Source organism: Gorilla gorilla, chromosome X (genome assembly GCF_029281585.2).
Source record: "Gorilla gorilla gorilla isolate KB3781 chromosome X, NHGRI_mGorGor1-v2.1_pri, whole genome shotgun sequence".
Taxonomy (NCBI): Eukaryota; Metazoa; Chordata; class Mammalia; order Primates; family Hominidae; genus Gorilla; species Gorilla gorilla.
In genome coordinates, this window is record NC_073247.2 from 164,536,627 (window position 1) to 164,552,869 (window position 16,243).

The 16,243-nt window shown below is 46.7% G+C and overlaps 1 protein-coding gene across 5 annotated transcripts in view; it reads left to right on the forward strand.

The window, feature by feature from the left end:
- Nucleotides 1-14,173, forward strand: part of NSDHL (NAD(P) dependent 3-beta-hydroxysteroid dehydrogenase NSDHL) — a 38,398-nt gene extending 24,225 nt beyond the window's left edge. For all 5 annotated transcript variants that reach the window (XM_004065055.5, XM_004065056.5, XM_019019223.4 and 2 more), the window contains 5 exons: nt 3,596-3,742; nt 7,421-7,549; nt 10,636-10,778; nt 12,388-12,490; nt 13,596-14,173. In XM_004065055.5, the coding sequence (XP_004065103.2) occupies nt 3,596-3,742; nt 7,421-7,549; nt 10,636-10,778; nt 12,388-12,490; nt 13,596-13,928 (855 nt within the window). In that variant the 3' untranslated portion in view covers nt 13,929-14,173. The remainder of the gene's footprint in view (nt 1-3,595; nt 3,743-7,420; nt 7,550-10,635; nt 10,779-12,387; nt 12,491-13,595) is intronic.
- Nucleotides 14,174-16,243: the final 2,070 nt, after the last annotated feature.

The window sequence follows — 16,243 nt, forward strand, 5'->3', positions numbered from 1 at the left end:
TAGAGACAGGATTTCATCATGTTGGCCAGGCTAGTCTCGAACTCCTGACCTCAAGTAATCCACCTGCCTCGGCCTCCCAAAGTGCTTGGATTACAGGCATGAGCCACCGTTGCCACCGCGCCCGGCCCATAACACTTTTAAAGTCACCCTGGTCTTGTGCATCTTTTGTTGCTGACAGGAAGTCTACTCTCAAGCCGGTCGTTGTTCATTTGTAGGTTGTCTGGCTTTTCCTCTCATGGTTTTTAGGATTTTATTTTTTATCATTTATAGTCTATAGAGAATATATCTGGGCCTGAGTTTTAGTTTTGATTTTAAATCTTAACACCTGGTAGGCCTGTGCAATCTGAAGATGAATGTCTTTCCTCATTTCTGGAAAATTCTTCAAAGATTAACTCTACCCCTTTTATCTCTTTTCTCTCTTTCTAGAAGCCGTGCTGGACATATGGTGGTCTTTCATTGTATCATCTGTCTCTTATCCTCTCTTTCTTGCATTCCTTCTCTTTCTCTTTTTGTACTATTTCATAAGAGATTTCCTCCTCCCCGCCTCTGCTCATGGCCAATCATGTTTCACCTATATTCCTCCTCAGATTATGTTGAAGTCAATCTTAGACATCATATCATTTTATCTGCAAATATTTCAGTATTTGTCTCTAAAAGATAAGGATTATTTTTAAAAACATTGACAGTAGTTCCTTAGTATCTAGCCAGCGTTCAGATATCCCTGAATGTCTTATAAATGTTTTTGTATTATTGTTTTTCCAAATAAGGAACCAAGCAAGATCAAGACTATGGATTTGGTTGAAATATTTAGCTCTCTTTTAATTTACGATTCCCTTCATCTTTTTAAACTTCAGTCTATTTATTGAATAACTGATGTTTAGTAGAAACCATGTTTATGGCGCTGTAGTATTTCCCACAGTCTGGGTTTTGCCGATTACATCCCCATTGCGTTTAACATGCCCTTCTGTCCTCCAATATTTTCTGTATACTGGTAGATCTGGGATGGCGCTGTCCATTAAGGCAGCCATTAGCCACGTGCAACTATTGGGCACTTAAAATATGGCAAGTCAGAATTGAGAAGCACTGTAAGTGTAAAGTCCACACCAGATTTCAAAAACTACCTACAGAAAAAAGGAATGTAGCTGTCTCATTAAAGTTAATTTCACCTTTTTCTTTTTACTTTTTAATGTCATTACTACAAACTTTAAAGTCACTGTGACTTTTATTATGTTTCTACTGGACTAAAGACTTGATCGGACTCTGGTTCAGTTTTTCCCTCTGGGGTATTATTACTTCTGATACTCCAATAGTAATAAGCATGCCTAGTGCTCAGATTTGGGTTTCTATATACCATTTCCCATAAAAAGAACTAGGGCTTCTTGGGAAAATTGCTCATTCTAGGACCCTAGGGCAAGGGCAGTACAAAATGAGTCTGGGACGTTTTCTTAGCACAAAATGAATGGGGACCTGTCAAGAAGATACAAGAGCCAACTTGAAGGGCTTCCCCTGGCCAAATTTGGGACATTTTGAGCATTTTGAGCCTCTCAAAACATAACAGTAGTGGATGACAATGCATTTTGATTTCAAAAAGAATCCATGGGCTGGGTGCAGGGCTAGCGCCTGCAATGCCAGCACTTTGGGAGGCCAAGACGGGTGGATCACCTGAGGTCAGAAGTTCGAGACCAGCCTTGCCAACATGGTGAAACCCCATCTCTACTAAAATACAAAAAAATTAGCCGGGCATGGTGGCATACGCCTGTAATCCCAGCTACTCGGGAGAATCGCTTGAGCCCGGGAGGCAGAGGTTGCAGTGAGCTGAGATCATGCCACTGCACTCCAGCCTTGCCGACAGAGCGAGACAATGTCTCAAAAAAATAAAATAAAAAAGAATCCATGGGTCCGTAGAAATACTGAAAATAACAATTGGGGTCAGGGAGAAGGGGAAGCTCTACAGAGGAATGCCAACTAATAAATGTAAAGGCCATGAATTAAAAGGCTAGACTTAGAATGTCACCATTTTATACCCAGTACATTGGTTATTGTTCCAGGCAAGGACTATCAATAAATGCTGAGGTTAATTGGTAGAATTAACATGCTACAGATTACTTATCAATTGCAAAGGAAAAGGTACCTTTTTGATGGCCGGAATCTGGCAGCCATCATCATCACCACGTGCTCCAACTTAATATCACCAAAAGTGGGACAGACTTGCACCTCCTGAGGTAATTCCCTGAGAAGGACACACCACCACTGATGTGGTATTCTTGCCAAAACCATTAAGCCTGAATCTAATCTTGAGGAAACAGACTAATCCAAACTGAAGGACAGTCTATAAAATAACCCAAACCCTTGAAAAATGGCAGCATTAAAATAAGACAGAAAAGACGGGAATTTGTTTCAGATTAAAAGAGATGGAAGAGACCTGAGGACTAAATACTACATGTCATGCGCAATTGGATCCTGGACCCCAAAACAAAAGGCTATAAAAGACATTATTGGGACAATTGGGGGAATTTGAATATAGACTAATTATTGGATAAGAACATCATATCTGTTAAGTTTCTTGAGTGTGATCATTGTTTTATGGTTATTTAGGAGAATGCTTTTGTTCTTAGGAGATACCTGGTGAAGCGTTTAGAGGCAGCATGATGTCTGCAACTTACTTGACTGGTTTCAAAAAAAAAAATCATGTGATTGTATGTAGAGAGAGGAAATTGTGGCAAAATATTAATTGGCACATAATTGTCATAATTGTCTTTTGGTGACAAACATGAATCATACTTAGATCATATTACTTAATTAAGGTTTGACAAAATGGTGACATGCTATTAGTCTTCATTTAGTAGCTCCAGTCTTTATACCTTAATGCAGAATAAATATTTTATTCTTTCCCTTTATTTACCTGAATTTTTATTCTTTCTTGTGGTCAAGCTGTCCCTTCTTTGCCCAGTGGGAACCTCTTCAGGTTGGCACTTGAGTGCTTTTAACATGACCCCGGTAGTCTTAGCTAGCTAGCATCCTCACTCTCTGGTACAAGGTGTGCCTGGTTCCTCTTGTGTGTTTCCTGTCCCAGATCTGCAATCAGCCATTTCTCTCAGGAGCTCTTGTTCCTTTTAGCAGTAAATCAAACAGACCTGTTTTAAAAATCCCTTTCAGGTTGCCGTATTGTGTCAAGTTTCACAGGAAGGAATATGCCTGTGTATTGGCTATTTACTGTCTTTAATGGTGTGGAACTTTTTCATGTGATTCATAATTTCTATCTGAGTTAACCTTCCTGGGGAGTTTTACCTCCTAGGTGCCTGCTCTGAACCACCCAAAAGGATGTTGCCTCTGTGTGGATCCCACAGGCTTCTCATGCCCCAAACCCCTTTTGACTGGGGACTAGTTAGTGGGGAGAAGGTGATTAAAGGGACAACTTGGTTTCCATCCCATGTACTTTGGTATCATTGATTCTTTTTTGAGAATGTATTTCCATATTGATTATAGAATTATAAGACAAGGAACCTACAAGCCACAGGTTGGAGGGTGAAAACATGAGAATGCCATTGACCTGTCAAAGCAGGAATGATTATTTTGTCTTTCTTTGCTTTTCCAGGATCTGTACCCAGCTCTGAAAGGTGTAAACACAGTTTTCCACTGTGCATCACCGCCACCATCCAGTAACAACAAGGAGCTCTTTTATAGAGTGAATTACATTGGCACCAAGAATGTCATTGAAACTTGCAAAGAGGCTGGGGTTCAGGTAAGGGGAAGGCTGGAGTGAGTGCTGTCAGGAGCACGTGATGGCCCTTTCTAAGGGTGCAAGGCCGTCGTTCTTGCAGTCTCCCTGGGCCTAGGCAGGGTTGCTTCTTAAAGTGTTGGGAAGATCTTAGAAATGAAGCCCTTGGAGTCACTGGAGATGGTGAAGGTCTGCTTGCCAAGGCTGATTTGAGATGTAATATTCTAACTGCACACAAATAGAACAGCTGAGGACCTCAAGCCTATTAGCCTTCAGTTAAAGAGCTGCAGAACTTAGACATTGCTTATATTTTTATTGTGATAAAATATATATCACATACAATTTACCATCCTAACCATTTTTAAGTGCGGAGTTCAGTGGCATTAAGTGCACTCACAATGTTGTATAGCCATTACCACCATCCATCTCTAAACCTTTTTCTTCTTCCCTAATAAAAACTATACCCATTAAACAGCAACTCCTCAATCGCCCTTCCCTACCCAGCCCCTGGCAACTACCCTTCTACTTTCTGTCTCTATGGGTTTGACAACTATAGGGACCTCACAGAAGTGGACTCAGGTAGTATTTCTCCTTTTGTGTCTGGCTTTTCACCGAGCATGATGTCCTCAGGGGTCATCCATGTTGTAGCATGTGTCGGAATGTCCTTCCTTTTTCAGACAGAACAATATTTCATTGTATGGATGGGCCACATTTTGTTTATTCATTCAGCCATCGATGGACATCTGTGTTGTCTTCACCTTTTGGCAATTGTAAACAATAGTGTTATGAACACAAGTGTACAAATATCTGTTCAAGTCCCTGTTTTCAATTCTTTCAGGCATATACCCAGAAGTAGGGTTGCTAGATCATATACTAGTTCTACGTTTAACCTTTTGAGGAGCCACCACATTGTTTTCCAGACCTTGCTTATATTTTAAAAGAAAAGCAAACTGTGTTTACCCTTAGCCAATAGAAACTTGTTATAACTCAGGCCTGAGGGGATACGAATTTTCTGCCCATCATAGCTTGCTGCATTGTTACCAATCCTGGTTCTTAGAATTGTCTTTATAGGACTCCAGCCACTGGCTAAAATAGCTCCCTGTCAGCTCAGTATCCTGACCCTCACAGGGATGCATGCCACAGGTACTGCATAAATTAAGAGAAAAACTTGAAGCAAGCCAGGGGGTTCCTCTCCCAACAACCTCTCCTGGCACTGTTGGCTGGTCCGCAGCATCCTCAGCCAGCCCAGCAGGGTTGGAGCTCTTCTGGGCTTGGGCCCTGGAAAAGATCACTTATAACTGACCCCTAGCAGTTGACAAGATGCTTTGCCCTGCTGCAGTTTTCACCTAATTAGCTCCTCGTTGGGTGACCAGGGGCTAAACGATGTCTCTTTGCTAGTAAATGGGAGAGGTGGGGTCAAAGCAGATTCTCCAAGTCCCAGACTCTGCACTCAGCCATGCTGATGTAACTGGAGCCCTGGGAAGGGCCCTGCTGCTCTTTGTTAAATGGAAGGTTGGGGGCATACAAAAAAGATTTGCGCCCCAGGTGTGGCGGCTCACACATGTAATCCCAGCGCTTTGGGAGGCCAAGGCAGGAAGATCCCTTGAGCCAAGGAGTTCAAGACCAGCCTGAGCAACATAGCAATACCCCACCTCTACACGAATTTTTAAAAGCCAGGTGTGGTGGTATGCACCTGTAGCCTCAACTGTTTCAGGACGCTGAGGCAGGAGGATCGCTTGAGCCCAGGATTTTCAGGCTGCAGTGAGCTATGATCCCAACACTACACCCCAGCCTAGGCAACAGAGCAAGACCTTGTCTCTTAAAAAATAAAAATAAAAAAAAAACAAGATTTGAGAATAAAACAGCACCTCTCCACTCACCACAGCATTTAAGAAACAACATTACTGGCATGTGTAATGTGTGCCCATCCTCGATGCCATTGCTCTCTTCTTGTAGCCATGGATAGCAATTCTGAATTTGGGTTTATTTCCATTTGCTCCATGTGTAACCAATATAAAGTATTGGATTGCATGTTATAAGATTTTATACAATGATATCTTATTGAACAGATCCTCCTGCAACTTGCTTTCTTCCCCAATGTTATGTTTTTCTTTATTCATCTTGGCATATGTAACTCTGGTTTATTTACTGAAGGGGCAGAGTGGCTTAGTGGGTAAGAGTGCAGAAAGTGATTGCTGTGTTGTATTGAAGGAACATTTTCCAACACTGAGATCAAAAGATTATTTAATGTACTTTTTTTCCTCAAAGGTTTTAAGTGTTGCTTTCCACATTTCAGTCTTTAATCCACCAGGAATTTATGTTTGCATATGGTGTGAGATAGAGATCTAACTTTCTTCCATGTGCATAACCAGTTCAGTGCCATTTATTGCATAATCCATCCTTTCTGCATCGCTGCACACCATCTGCAGCATGTCTTAGGTGTTTGTGTCTTACATGGGCCTGTTCCCAGGCTCTCCCCTCTGCCCCATTGACCTCCCTGTCTGCCCATGCAGAGAAGCTCTGCCTTTTTAGGATAAGTCTCAGTGTACCGTAGATAAACCACGCCCCCAACCAATTTCTTCAAACTTCACTTGGCTATTCTGAGCCCTTTGTTCTTCTACATATGTTTGGCTTAACCAGTTCCTTGCTAAAGCCAGCTGAGACTGCTGTTGTAATTGTGTTGAACTTGTAGGTAATTTTGGAGAGAATTGACATCTTTCCCATATTGAGTGTTGCTGTCCATAAATATGGGATATGTTTCCGTTTATCTCGCTCTTTAATGTCATCAATAGAGTTTTATACTTTACTTCGTAAAGATTTTGCATATCTTGTTAAATTTATTTGTATGTACTTCGTTTTTTGTTATTTAATAACTTTATATTACATTTTCAGTTATTGCTAATATATAAGACTAGTTAATTTTTGTATATTGATTTTTAATTCAGCAACTTTGGCAAACGCTAATATTTTCTACATATTTGCCTGTGTTTTCTGTGTACATTTTTCTCTCATCTGTAAGCGATGGAAGTTCAGTTTCTTTTCAAATCATTATAAATTCGTGTTTATCTTACCCTACCACTCTGGCTAGAGCTTCTCATACAATGTTGAATAAGAATGGGAACGATATGATTCATGCTAATGGTGTTCAGTGTTGGATGAGCTTCTCTTAACCAGCAGGCTGGACACTGGGGACCCTCATAAGAGAACATCTTCCTTTAGAATAGCATTTCTTAAGAGGTCGTGTGGTGTGTGTATTCCTATGTGTGTTCACATGGCCAGGTCACTATCAGAATAGCCAGTGATCTTTTTCAGACATCTTCCTAGAAGTTTGCGGGCTGCCCTTCACTTACAACAGAGAATCACTGTCATAGTGAGATACCATGAATGAAAGTCTATTCTATCTCTCAGGTGTGATGGGATAGAAAAAATGTGTTATCCCTTGTTTTGAAACCAAGATCTCTTGATTCTTGGTTAGAATGTAATACATAGTGTGTCTGGAATCCACATAGCTGCAAAAGATGGTGATCTTTGGATTATTTTAAGAAGGCATGAAAAGCAAAGGCATTGCAGCAAATAATTTCTGCAGTGCCTCGAATGCGAGGGCAGCAAAGGGATGCCCCTGATTCTCTTTCATACAGGATCATGCACTGTTTGAATTGTGATAATTTGTGACTTTTATTTTTTCTGACCTTCCTCTGTCAGAAACTCATTTTAACCAGCAGTGCCAGTGTCATCTTTGAGGGCGTCAATATCAAGAATGGAACTGAAGACCTTCCCTATGCCATGAAACCCATTGACTACTACACAGAGACTAAGATCTTACAGGAGAGGGTATGTACCTTGGAACTGGTTGAGTGAGCAGACTGAAGGGTTTAGAATCCTAAGAAAAATGTTTATGAACTTATGAAGTTTGTATTCTGAGGCCTACATACCTGACTTGAGATGTAAAATTTGTGGATGAAATTAAATTTAAAAATACTTTGAGAGGCCGGGCACGGTGGCTCACGCTTATAATCCCAGCACTTTGGGAGGCCGAGGTGGGTGGATCACCTGAGGTCAGGAGTTCGAGACCAGCCTGGCCAACATGGCGAAACCCCATCTCTACTAAAAATACAAAAATTAGCCCAGCATGGTGGCAGGCGCCTGTAATCCTAGCCACTTGGGAGGCTGAGGTATGAGAATTGCTTGAACCTGGGAGGCGGAGGTTGCACTGAGCCGAGATTGTGCCATTGCACTCCAGCCTGGGGGATAGAGAGAGAGACGCTGTCTCCCAAAAAAAAAAAAAAGTTACTATGAGAACAGCTTTGTGTGGCCAGACACTGTTCTGAGTGTTTTCCAGGAGTATTTTCCTTGTTTAAAGGTCACAATTATCGCATCATCACCAGATTATAGATGAAGACTGTGGTGCACAGATGCACAGAGAGGCTCAGAACCTTTCTAAAACTGTGCAGCTAGGAGGTGGCTGACCCCAGGCAGTCTGTCTACAGAGCTTACAGCCCACCCTCAATGCCATGGGAGCTTCCTCGCCTGCTATGGGAATTTACAGCAGTTGCAAGCGTGCAGACAGGAATCAGGCTGGAGGCACCTTCCTAGTGGCACTCTCACCCCCTCCCTTACTTAGAAAAACAAACAACGGAAGGATCTTGCTTTATTTTAAGGAAAAAGTACTTTTCCACTTGGCAAAACAGCTTTATCAAAGGGGCACCTGATTTTAGTATGGTTGGATTCAGCCACGGTCGCTACCAAGCCTTCAGGCTGCTGGGGCTGTGGGGCCCCTGACAACTGCTAGCTGCAGATGGGGATTGTCACCCTGAGGCCATCCTAAGCTGCAGGCCAGGAGTGCTCCTGAGCCTGGGATAGCTCGTCTTAGCTGGGTAGCTGTGAGTATACCCCTCCCAGGTGTGTGCAGTGTATCACACCCACTGAGGTTTTCTCGCAAAGCCGGTACATGCTGAACTGGAGCTGGACACTGACCTGGCTACCTGAGAGCCAGCTGCCTCCTGGCTGTTTGCTGGATTTTTTTTTTTTTTTGAGATGGATTCTCACTCTGTTGCCCAGGCTGGAGTGCAGTGGCACGATCTCGGCTCACTGCAACCTCCACCTCCCAGGTTCAAGCGATTCTCCTGCCTCAGCCTCCTGAGTAGCTGGGATTACAGGTGTGCGCCACCATGCCCGGCTAATTTTTGTATTTTTAGTAGAGACGGGGTTTCACCGTGTTGGTCGGATGGTCTCGAACTCCTGACCTCATGATCTGCCCGCCTTGGCCTCTCAAAGTGCTGGGATTACAGGCGTGAGCCACCATGCCCAGCCTGTCTGCTGTTGCTTCAGCTCAGAAAGTCCTGGCAGAACTGGTCCACAGGGAGACACAAGGGCCACCCAGACCAGGGGTGGAGGCTTGAACTTTGGCAAGCCACATTCCTGGCTCCAGACTATGCTGTCTCGCTCCTTGGAGCACTCATGTGCTCGAACTTGGCCCAAGGAGTACTAAAGCCTCCCTGCGCCTTGCAGGCAGTTCAGTCACCATGGAGACCCTGTGTATTCTCAACCCAATATGCCCGATACTGATTGCCACCAGAGCTGAGCCCATCTAGGCTCAGGAGCTTCAAATGATGGCCTTGGCCCAGACCATCAGTGTCTCGCTTATATCAACTTTTGGGTTCTCAACTGGAAATAAGCAAAGCCTGCAGATGACTCCAGCAGTAACTCACCAGAAGCCTCCTTTCAGCCGAGGTTGACATCCACTGTTGGCTTTATAACCTTCCTACTGATCATAAACCAAATATGATGGGGAGCTAGGACTCCTTCACCTCTCTTCCCTTTAGTAGTAGAGATGAGCCTTGGTGGAAGCCATTTGAGGGTTTATTTAGTCATTTCCTCCATCGCTGTGGGGACCAGAGGCCTGGCGGGAAGAGGAGGGCCAGCTCTGGGAATCTGTTGAGAGGCAGCTTTTCCATTGTTGAGTTGCTTAAGATCACTGGGGCCAAAACATAGACCAGCACTTTGCTACCATAGAGTAGAAACCCGAGGTGACATGACAGCAGGAACCGTACTTACCAAGCATACAGACACGCACTGAAGCAACTCACATGGGCCATCTCGTGTAATTCGCATGCAGCCCCGTCAGGGTAGGTACCTTTATGATCACCACTTTTACCCACGATAAAACAAATCCTTTGGAAAGTTTTGTTACTTTTGAGGCGAAACCCATTTCACTGTGCTTTAGACTCTTGAGTTCTAGTTTGTCCATGAAGTCACACAGAAGTCACCCTTTCCTTGCGGTGGCAACAGGAGCACTGGCTCTGGACCAGGCACTGCTCTGAGGACTTTACATGTCTCGGCCTCCTTTGCCCCCCAGCTGCTGGCCTGTTTCTCCCCAGGCATGGTCTTCAGACCCTTCACCTTCTCTGACCCTCTTCTGGGCCCACTTGGGTTTCTCAGAGCCCTCCCCTCGGAGGTGATACTCAGAATTGCCTGGAACAGTCCCGGCCTGGTGGAAACGTGGGCGGCACATGCAGTTCAAGTCACTGGAGGCTCACGGCTAACTTGTTTGCCAGAAACTTTGGACGTTTTCCACAAACTGCTGCCGAGGCATGTCTGCTGGCAGTGTTGGTGGATTTTAGCCTTTGAACCCAAACCAGGGCCTTCTGATTTGATCTTACCAGTGTTTGCCCAGCTGTCTGTCCTGCATTTTCAGATTTTGGTGTGAGGGTGGGGGGGGTAGAGAGGTAGCCCAGAATTATACCAGCCACTGATGTAGGTTGTCAGCTCAAGGCAGACCACTGCTCAGTGGCCACATGCCAGCAGAGTGTGTCATCTGTCTGTCCCCCACGAGTGGTGCTTCTCACCCAGTGAGGCACTCTCTTGGCTTGGGCCTAGGAATTTGCAATGGACGTGCCCCTTCTCCCACTCTCCTCCAGGCAGTTCTGGGCGCCAACGATCCTGAGAAGAATTTCTTAACCACAGCCATCCGCCCTCATGGCATTTTTGGCCCAAGGGACCCGCAGTTGGTACCCATCCTCATCGAGGCAGCCAGGAACGGCAAGATGAAGTTCGTGATTGGGTGAGTCAGCCCACAGCGGCTCTTCCCTAGTCCTTCCTGGTCCATGCTCGCATTCAGAGAGCACTTGGCAGGAGCCAAATGGCGTTGTAGCTCTTTTCTTATGTGACTGTCTTGGTCCATGCAGGCTGCTGTAACAAAATACCTAAGACTGGGTAACAAACAACAGACAGGTTGGAGGCTGGGAAGTCCAGATCAAGGCGTTCCCAGACTGGGTGTCCATTGAGGCCCTGTTCCTCATGAGTGGCACCTTTTCACCATGTCCTCACATGGTGGAAGGGGCAAACAGGCTCCTTTGGGCCTCTTTTATGAGGACACTAATCCCATTCCTGAGGGCAGAGCCCCCATGACCTAATCACCCCCTAAAGGTCCCTCTTCACAGTACCATTGCACTGGAGGTTAAGTTTCAACATATGAATGTTGCGGGGATGCAAAGATTCAGGCGATAGCAGTGACCTTGTCCACTGTCCTCTGTATTCATTTCTTGTAGTTGCCATAACAACCTGCCACAAAGTAAGTGCTTAAAACAACAAATGGATTCTGTCACATTTTGGGAGGCCAGAAGTCCTCAGTTAAGATGTTGGCAGGGCTAGTGTCTTCTGGAGGTTCACAGGGAGCGTCTGTTCCAGGCCTCTGCCCTAGCTTCTGCTGGCTTCCAGCCATCCTTAGCATTCTGTGCTTGGAGAGGCATCACTCCTGCCTCTGCCTCCCTTTCACGTGGCTGTGTTCCTTGCTTTCTGTGTCCAAATTTCCCTCTTATAAGGACATCATTCCCTGGGTTTAAAGCCCACCCTACCCCAGTATGAGCTCAGCTTAACTAATTGCATCTGCCGAGCCCCTATTTCCAAATAAGGTCACATTCACAAGGTCCAAGTGGACAGAAGCTTTGGGAGGATACTGTTCAATCCAGTGTACCCTCTCAGGTAGGCTGGGAAGGTATTTGTGACCCTGTTTGGAAATTGAAGAAACCGTGACTCAGAGGGAAAGCAATGGGCCCCGGGTCAAAGGCCAGGGCTTGACTCTCCTTGCATCTGGGAAGGCAGGTGGGGGCATTACTTTTCTCCTCGGGGAAAGTGCAGGTGGAGGGGCCTCCACAGGGGACAACAGTGTGGCTCTCTCCCAAATAGGCCTTCTCTTCCTTCATTTCCTCCTTTTCTCCTCTCTCTCTTTCCTCCTTTTTCCCTCTGCCTTGCCTTCCTGTTTCTCACTCAGCCTCACTGCTACCCTGACTTGTCACCTTGAAGGATTACAAGGAGACTGGTCAATAAATGGGAGACCAGAGCAAGGCGTTGGCCCCGTGTCTCCTGGGAAGGGGCTGAAAAGCTGCTACCCAAATCGGGACAGGAGAGACAGCACCAGTGTTGGCCATGCTGGAATGGGTGGGCAGGTCCCCCAGCTTTCAGATTCCACTAACCCTGAAGACCCAGGAGTCCCGGCCCAGTGTACATCTTTAACCAGTACAGGCATCCATGAGTGCCTGGGCTGGCCTTGCCAAGTGAGGTGGCAGCCATTCTGTAGGTCACAGTCTCTCAAATGCCAAGACTTGGGAGCGGCCCTGGCCTTCGTGCAGGGGCTCCCAGCACGTATTCCATCATCCCTTGTGCACCTGCAGAAACGGGAAGAACTTGGTGGACTTCACCTTTGTGGAGAACGTGGTCCATGGACACATCCTGGCGGCAGAGCAGCTCTCCCGAGACTCGACACTGGGTGGGAAGGTAAGGCCTGCTGCACCGGTCCCTGCACAGGTGCCTTTCTGCGGGTTTCTTCTCCTTGCCATTGGATTTGCTGGCAAGTTGCTCCTGTGATCCTGTATCATGGAGGATCTGCCTTAGGACCCCCTGTGCCAAGATCAAGCCCCTCTGATAGAGCATGTGGTGTCACTGCAGCGTCACATCACTTGGGCAGCCAAATTTGGGGAGCTGATGAGCTGGGATTGAACAGACATTCAGGTCACGGTCATCTATGGTCCCCTGACCTGGCTGCCCACCTGTTGGCATGGCTCCTTGTGACAGGAGCCCACGTAGATTGGGCAGGGTGCTTGCTCCTCACCCTTTCTCCCACTCATTCCTCAGGTCTCTCCCTCCCTTGCTGTTTGGTCCTCTTTTATTCTCCTGAACCTGTGCCGTTTTCCCACTGATAACCTTCAAATAAGTTGGGAATAGGGTGGGTGTGGCTTTTTTTTTTTTTTTTTTTTGAGACAGTCTCACTCTGTCACCCTGGCTGGAGTGCAGTGGCGCGATCTCAGTTCACTGCAACCTCCGTCTCACTGGTTCAAGCGATTCTCATGCCTGAGCCTCCCGAGTAGCTGGGACTACAGGCACATGCCACCACGCTCAGCTAATTTTTTGTACTTTTAGTAGAGACAGGGTTTCACCATGTTGGCCAGGCTGGTCTCCTGACCTCAGGTGATCTGCCCGCCTCTGCGTCCCAAAGTGCTGGGGTGACAGGCGTGAGCCACCGCGCCTGGCCCGGGTGTGGCTTTTGATTTAAAACAAGCAGAACACCGTCAAGAAATGTAATATGAGGAATTCATTGCATCCAAAGATATGTAGATGAGTTTTATGATGAGTAACAATTATCAAATTAACAAATGTGCCTTTCCAAGTGCAATCTATGCTTCATTTAAAATCCTGGCCCATAGATGAAACTTTCATCGTCTGCCCTTTCTACGCCTTAGCAGTTGTACAATTGAGGGCAGGCCACGTGGAAAGCTGCAGCAGTTATGCAGTGAGAATGCGATCTGCACGGGCTTAATAGATGCTTCAACTTTGGGCAGGTGGGGGTGGTGTTTCTAACTTCTTGTTCTTGTTCTCCCGCCAGGCATTTCACATCACCAATGATGAGCCCATCCCTTTCTGGACATTCCTGTCTCGCATCCTGACAGGCCTCAATTATGAGGCCCCCAAGTACCACATCCCCTACTGGGTGGCCTACTACCTGGCCCTCCTACTATCCCTGCTGGTGATGGTGGTCAGTCCTGTCATCCAGCTGCAGCCCACCTTCACACCCATGCGGGTCGCACTGGCTGGGACATTCCACTACTACAGCTGTGAGAGAGCCAAAAAGGCCATGGGCTACCAGCCGCTAGTGACCATGGATGATGCTATGGAGAGGACCGTGCAGAGCTTTCGCCACCTGCGGAGGGTCAAGTGAGGGACACTGGAGGCTGGGCTCTCTCGACACGTTGCTCAGCCAGTCACTCCTTCCCCTGTGGATTGATGAAATAACATCCTTTGAATGAGTTTGCTCTGAGCCTGTGACTCCTTCTGCTAGGCAGAGGGCGCACCCTACTCTTTCCGTGACGATGAGGGCGGCAAAAACAGACATTTCTTCCTTCATGGAATTGGATTTGGATTTCTTGAAGCAGGCAGCTTCATATTATACCGATTTGTTCTCTGTCTTTTTGTGTCTCTCTGTTTACCCCCTCCCTTGCCCCCTCTTCTGGGTTATACATTTCATTCCAGTGTCCTTATACATAATCAAGGAAGCTGTAGGAAGCTACAACCCATTTGTTAGTTCTGATGGAGAACCATTTCCATGCAGACCAATACTAGAGTGAAGCCTCTAGACTTTGTTCAAGATACTCTATCTTCAGAATATCCCAGAAGAAAAACAGAAGCTGTTAACACACAGGTGAGACTTTACATATACATTTCATACTGACAGTGAGCTTAGAGCAAAAGCTGAAAGCTGAAATGACTGTAATTCCTCCCCAGTCTCTGTTGCTTGTTCAACTCCTTACATGCTTCCACATTCTCTTTCAGGTACGTTGCTGTGCCTGCCTGCATTGTTTTTTGTTGTCGTCGTTGTAGAGACAGAGTCTGAGTGTGTCTGTTGCCCAGCTGAGAGTGCACTGGCTAATCACAGGCCCAATCATAGAGCACTGCAGCCTTGAACTCTTGGGCTCAAGCAGTCCTCCCATCTCAGCCTCCTGAGAGCAAATGTGTGCCGCCACAGCAGGCTTGCACTGTTTTCACAAAACACTTCTCTTATCAACAGAGTTCTTTTGTTTTGAGAGGCAAGGCAGTGATCCAGCCCAGTGGCACCCTGTTTCATCTGTTCAGCTCCTCTCCTAATGTGGGACACTGGGCTGGGCGACAGTAAGCCAGGGAGCAGGAGGGGCTCCTTCCCTGCAGCTCACCCTCAGAACCCTTCAGGCCAGTTTCCAAAGGGCATAGCGTAGAGGATAATTCCTCGGAATGAGGAGAGACTGTGCTGCCCTCTGCTGATGGGGCAGGGGGATATAAACATAAATAAGACAGCCTTTGCCCCTAAGGCACTTAGAATCATGGACTTAAGATATGTTCGCAAGCCCCTGTAATGCCAGGCAGGACATGATACACACACTTAAGACACAGTGGTAAATGTTGAGCTTCTGTCGAGGAGGTGATGCCTTGAGTCGGACCTTGAAAAATGGATAAGCAGTGAGACTTAACTGTCGAAGTTGGCATTTCAGGCTAAAGATGTCAGAGGGTCACAGTCAATGGCATGTCATAGTTTAATTAGCAGCACGTTGTGTTTCTTAGGGGTCCATGAGATAACGGTGTCTTAGATTCAGTGAAGGACAGACGTGCCAGCCTGGTTTGGGGTGGGGAAGCCAGCCAGACTGATGGTGCAAAGCTGAAGGGGATGTACTTTTATCTCCCAGGCAGTGGTGGCCAAGAATCAAGGAAACCATCGTGGCTCTTACGTGGAGCCTTCAGACAAGAAGCAAGAAAGGCCCACGCGATGATGGAGTTGGGCGGGGGCGGTAGGGTTGGGGGTAGAAATGAAGCCTTACAAGAAATGGCCTGGAAGGGGTCCGCGCTCAGCACCTGATTTCCTTTGGGGAGTGAGAGGGAGGAAGGAGGCCACTCAGGCTGGAATGAAGCCGCAGAGCAGCTCTAAGCTGGTGGGAGGATGGTGTCAGGCCCGGAGTGGGTGAGGCCAGCAGACCTTGCTGATGAGCACCAAGGACCAAACTGCCCTCAGCTTCGACCTAACCACTCGCTCAGAAAAATACTAGCTGCCATCTAGACCAAAGATGTCCCTCATGGAACCTCTTCTCTGCCCTCTCTTCACTCATTAGACCACAGATAATCGTTGGGCCCTGCCCTGCGCTTCAGTGGTGAATAAAACACGCAGCCCACAGACCAATATATTATTCAAAACTGCTGAAGTTTCCAAAAAAGAAAAGTGCAGGGTGCTATGAGAGGGACATAGGGCTGCAAGCAAGCCTGGCCCAGGTGGCGATCACGGCAGAACAGTTGCAGAAACAGTGCCTGCTCAGATCCGAAAGAAGAGGCTGTACACAGAGACCCTGAGCCCCCCCGCTGGCCAAGCTGACGACCTCCCGGCCGCTCCTTGTATTTCCCTGCATTCCTGACCCAGACCTATCTCGACCCACCCGTTTGGAGAAAGTCTAACCACCAGGAAACCATAACCTCAGTACCCGCTGAGAGCTTGTTAGAAACCATCGGGCCCCACCC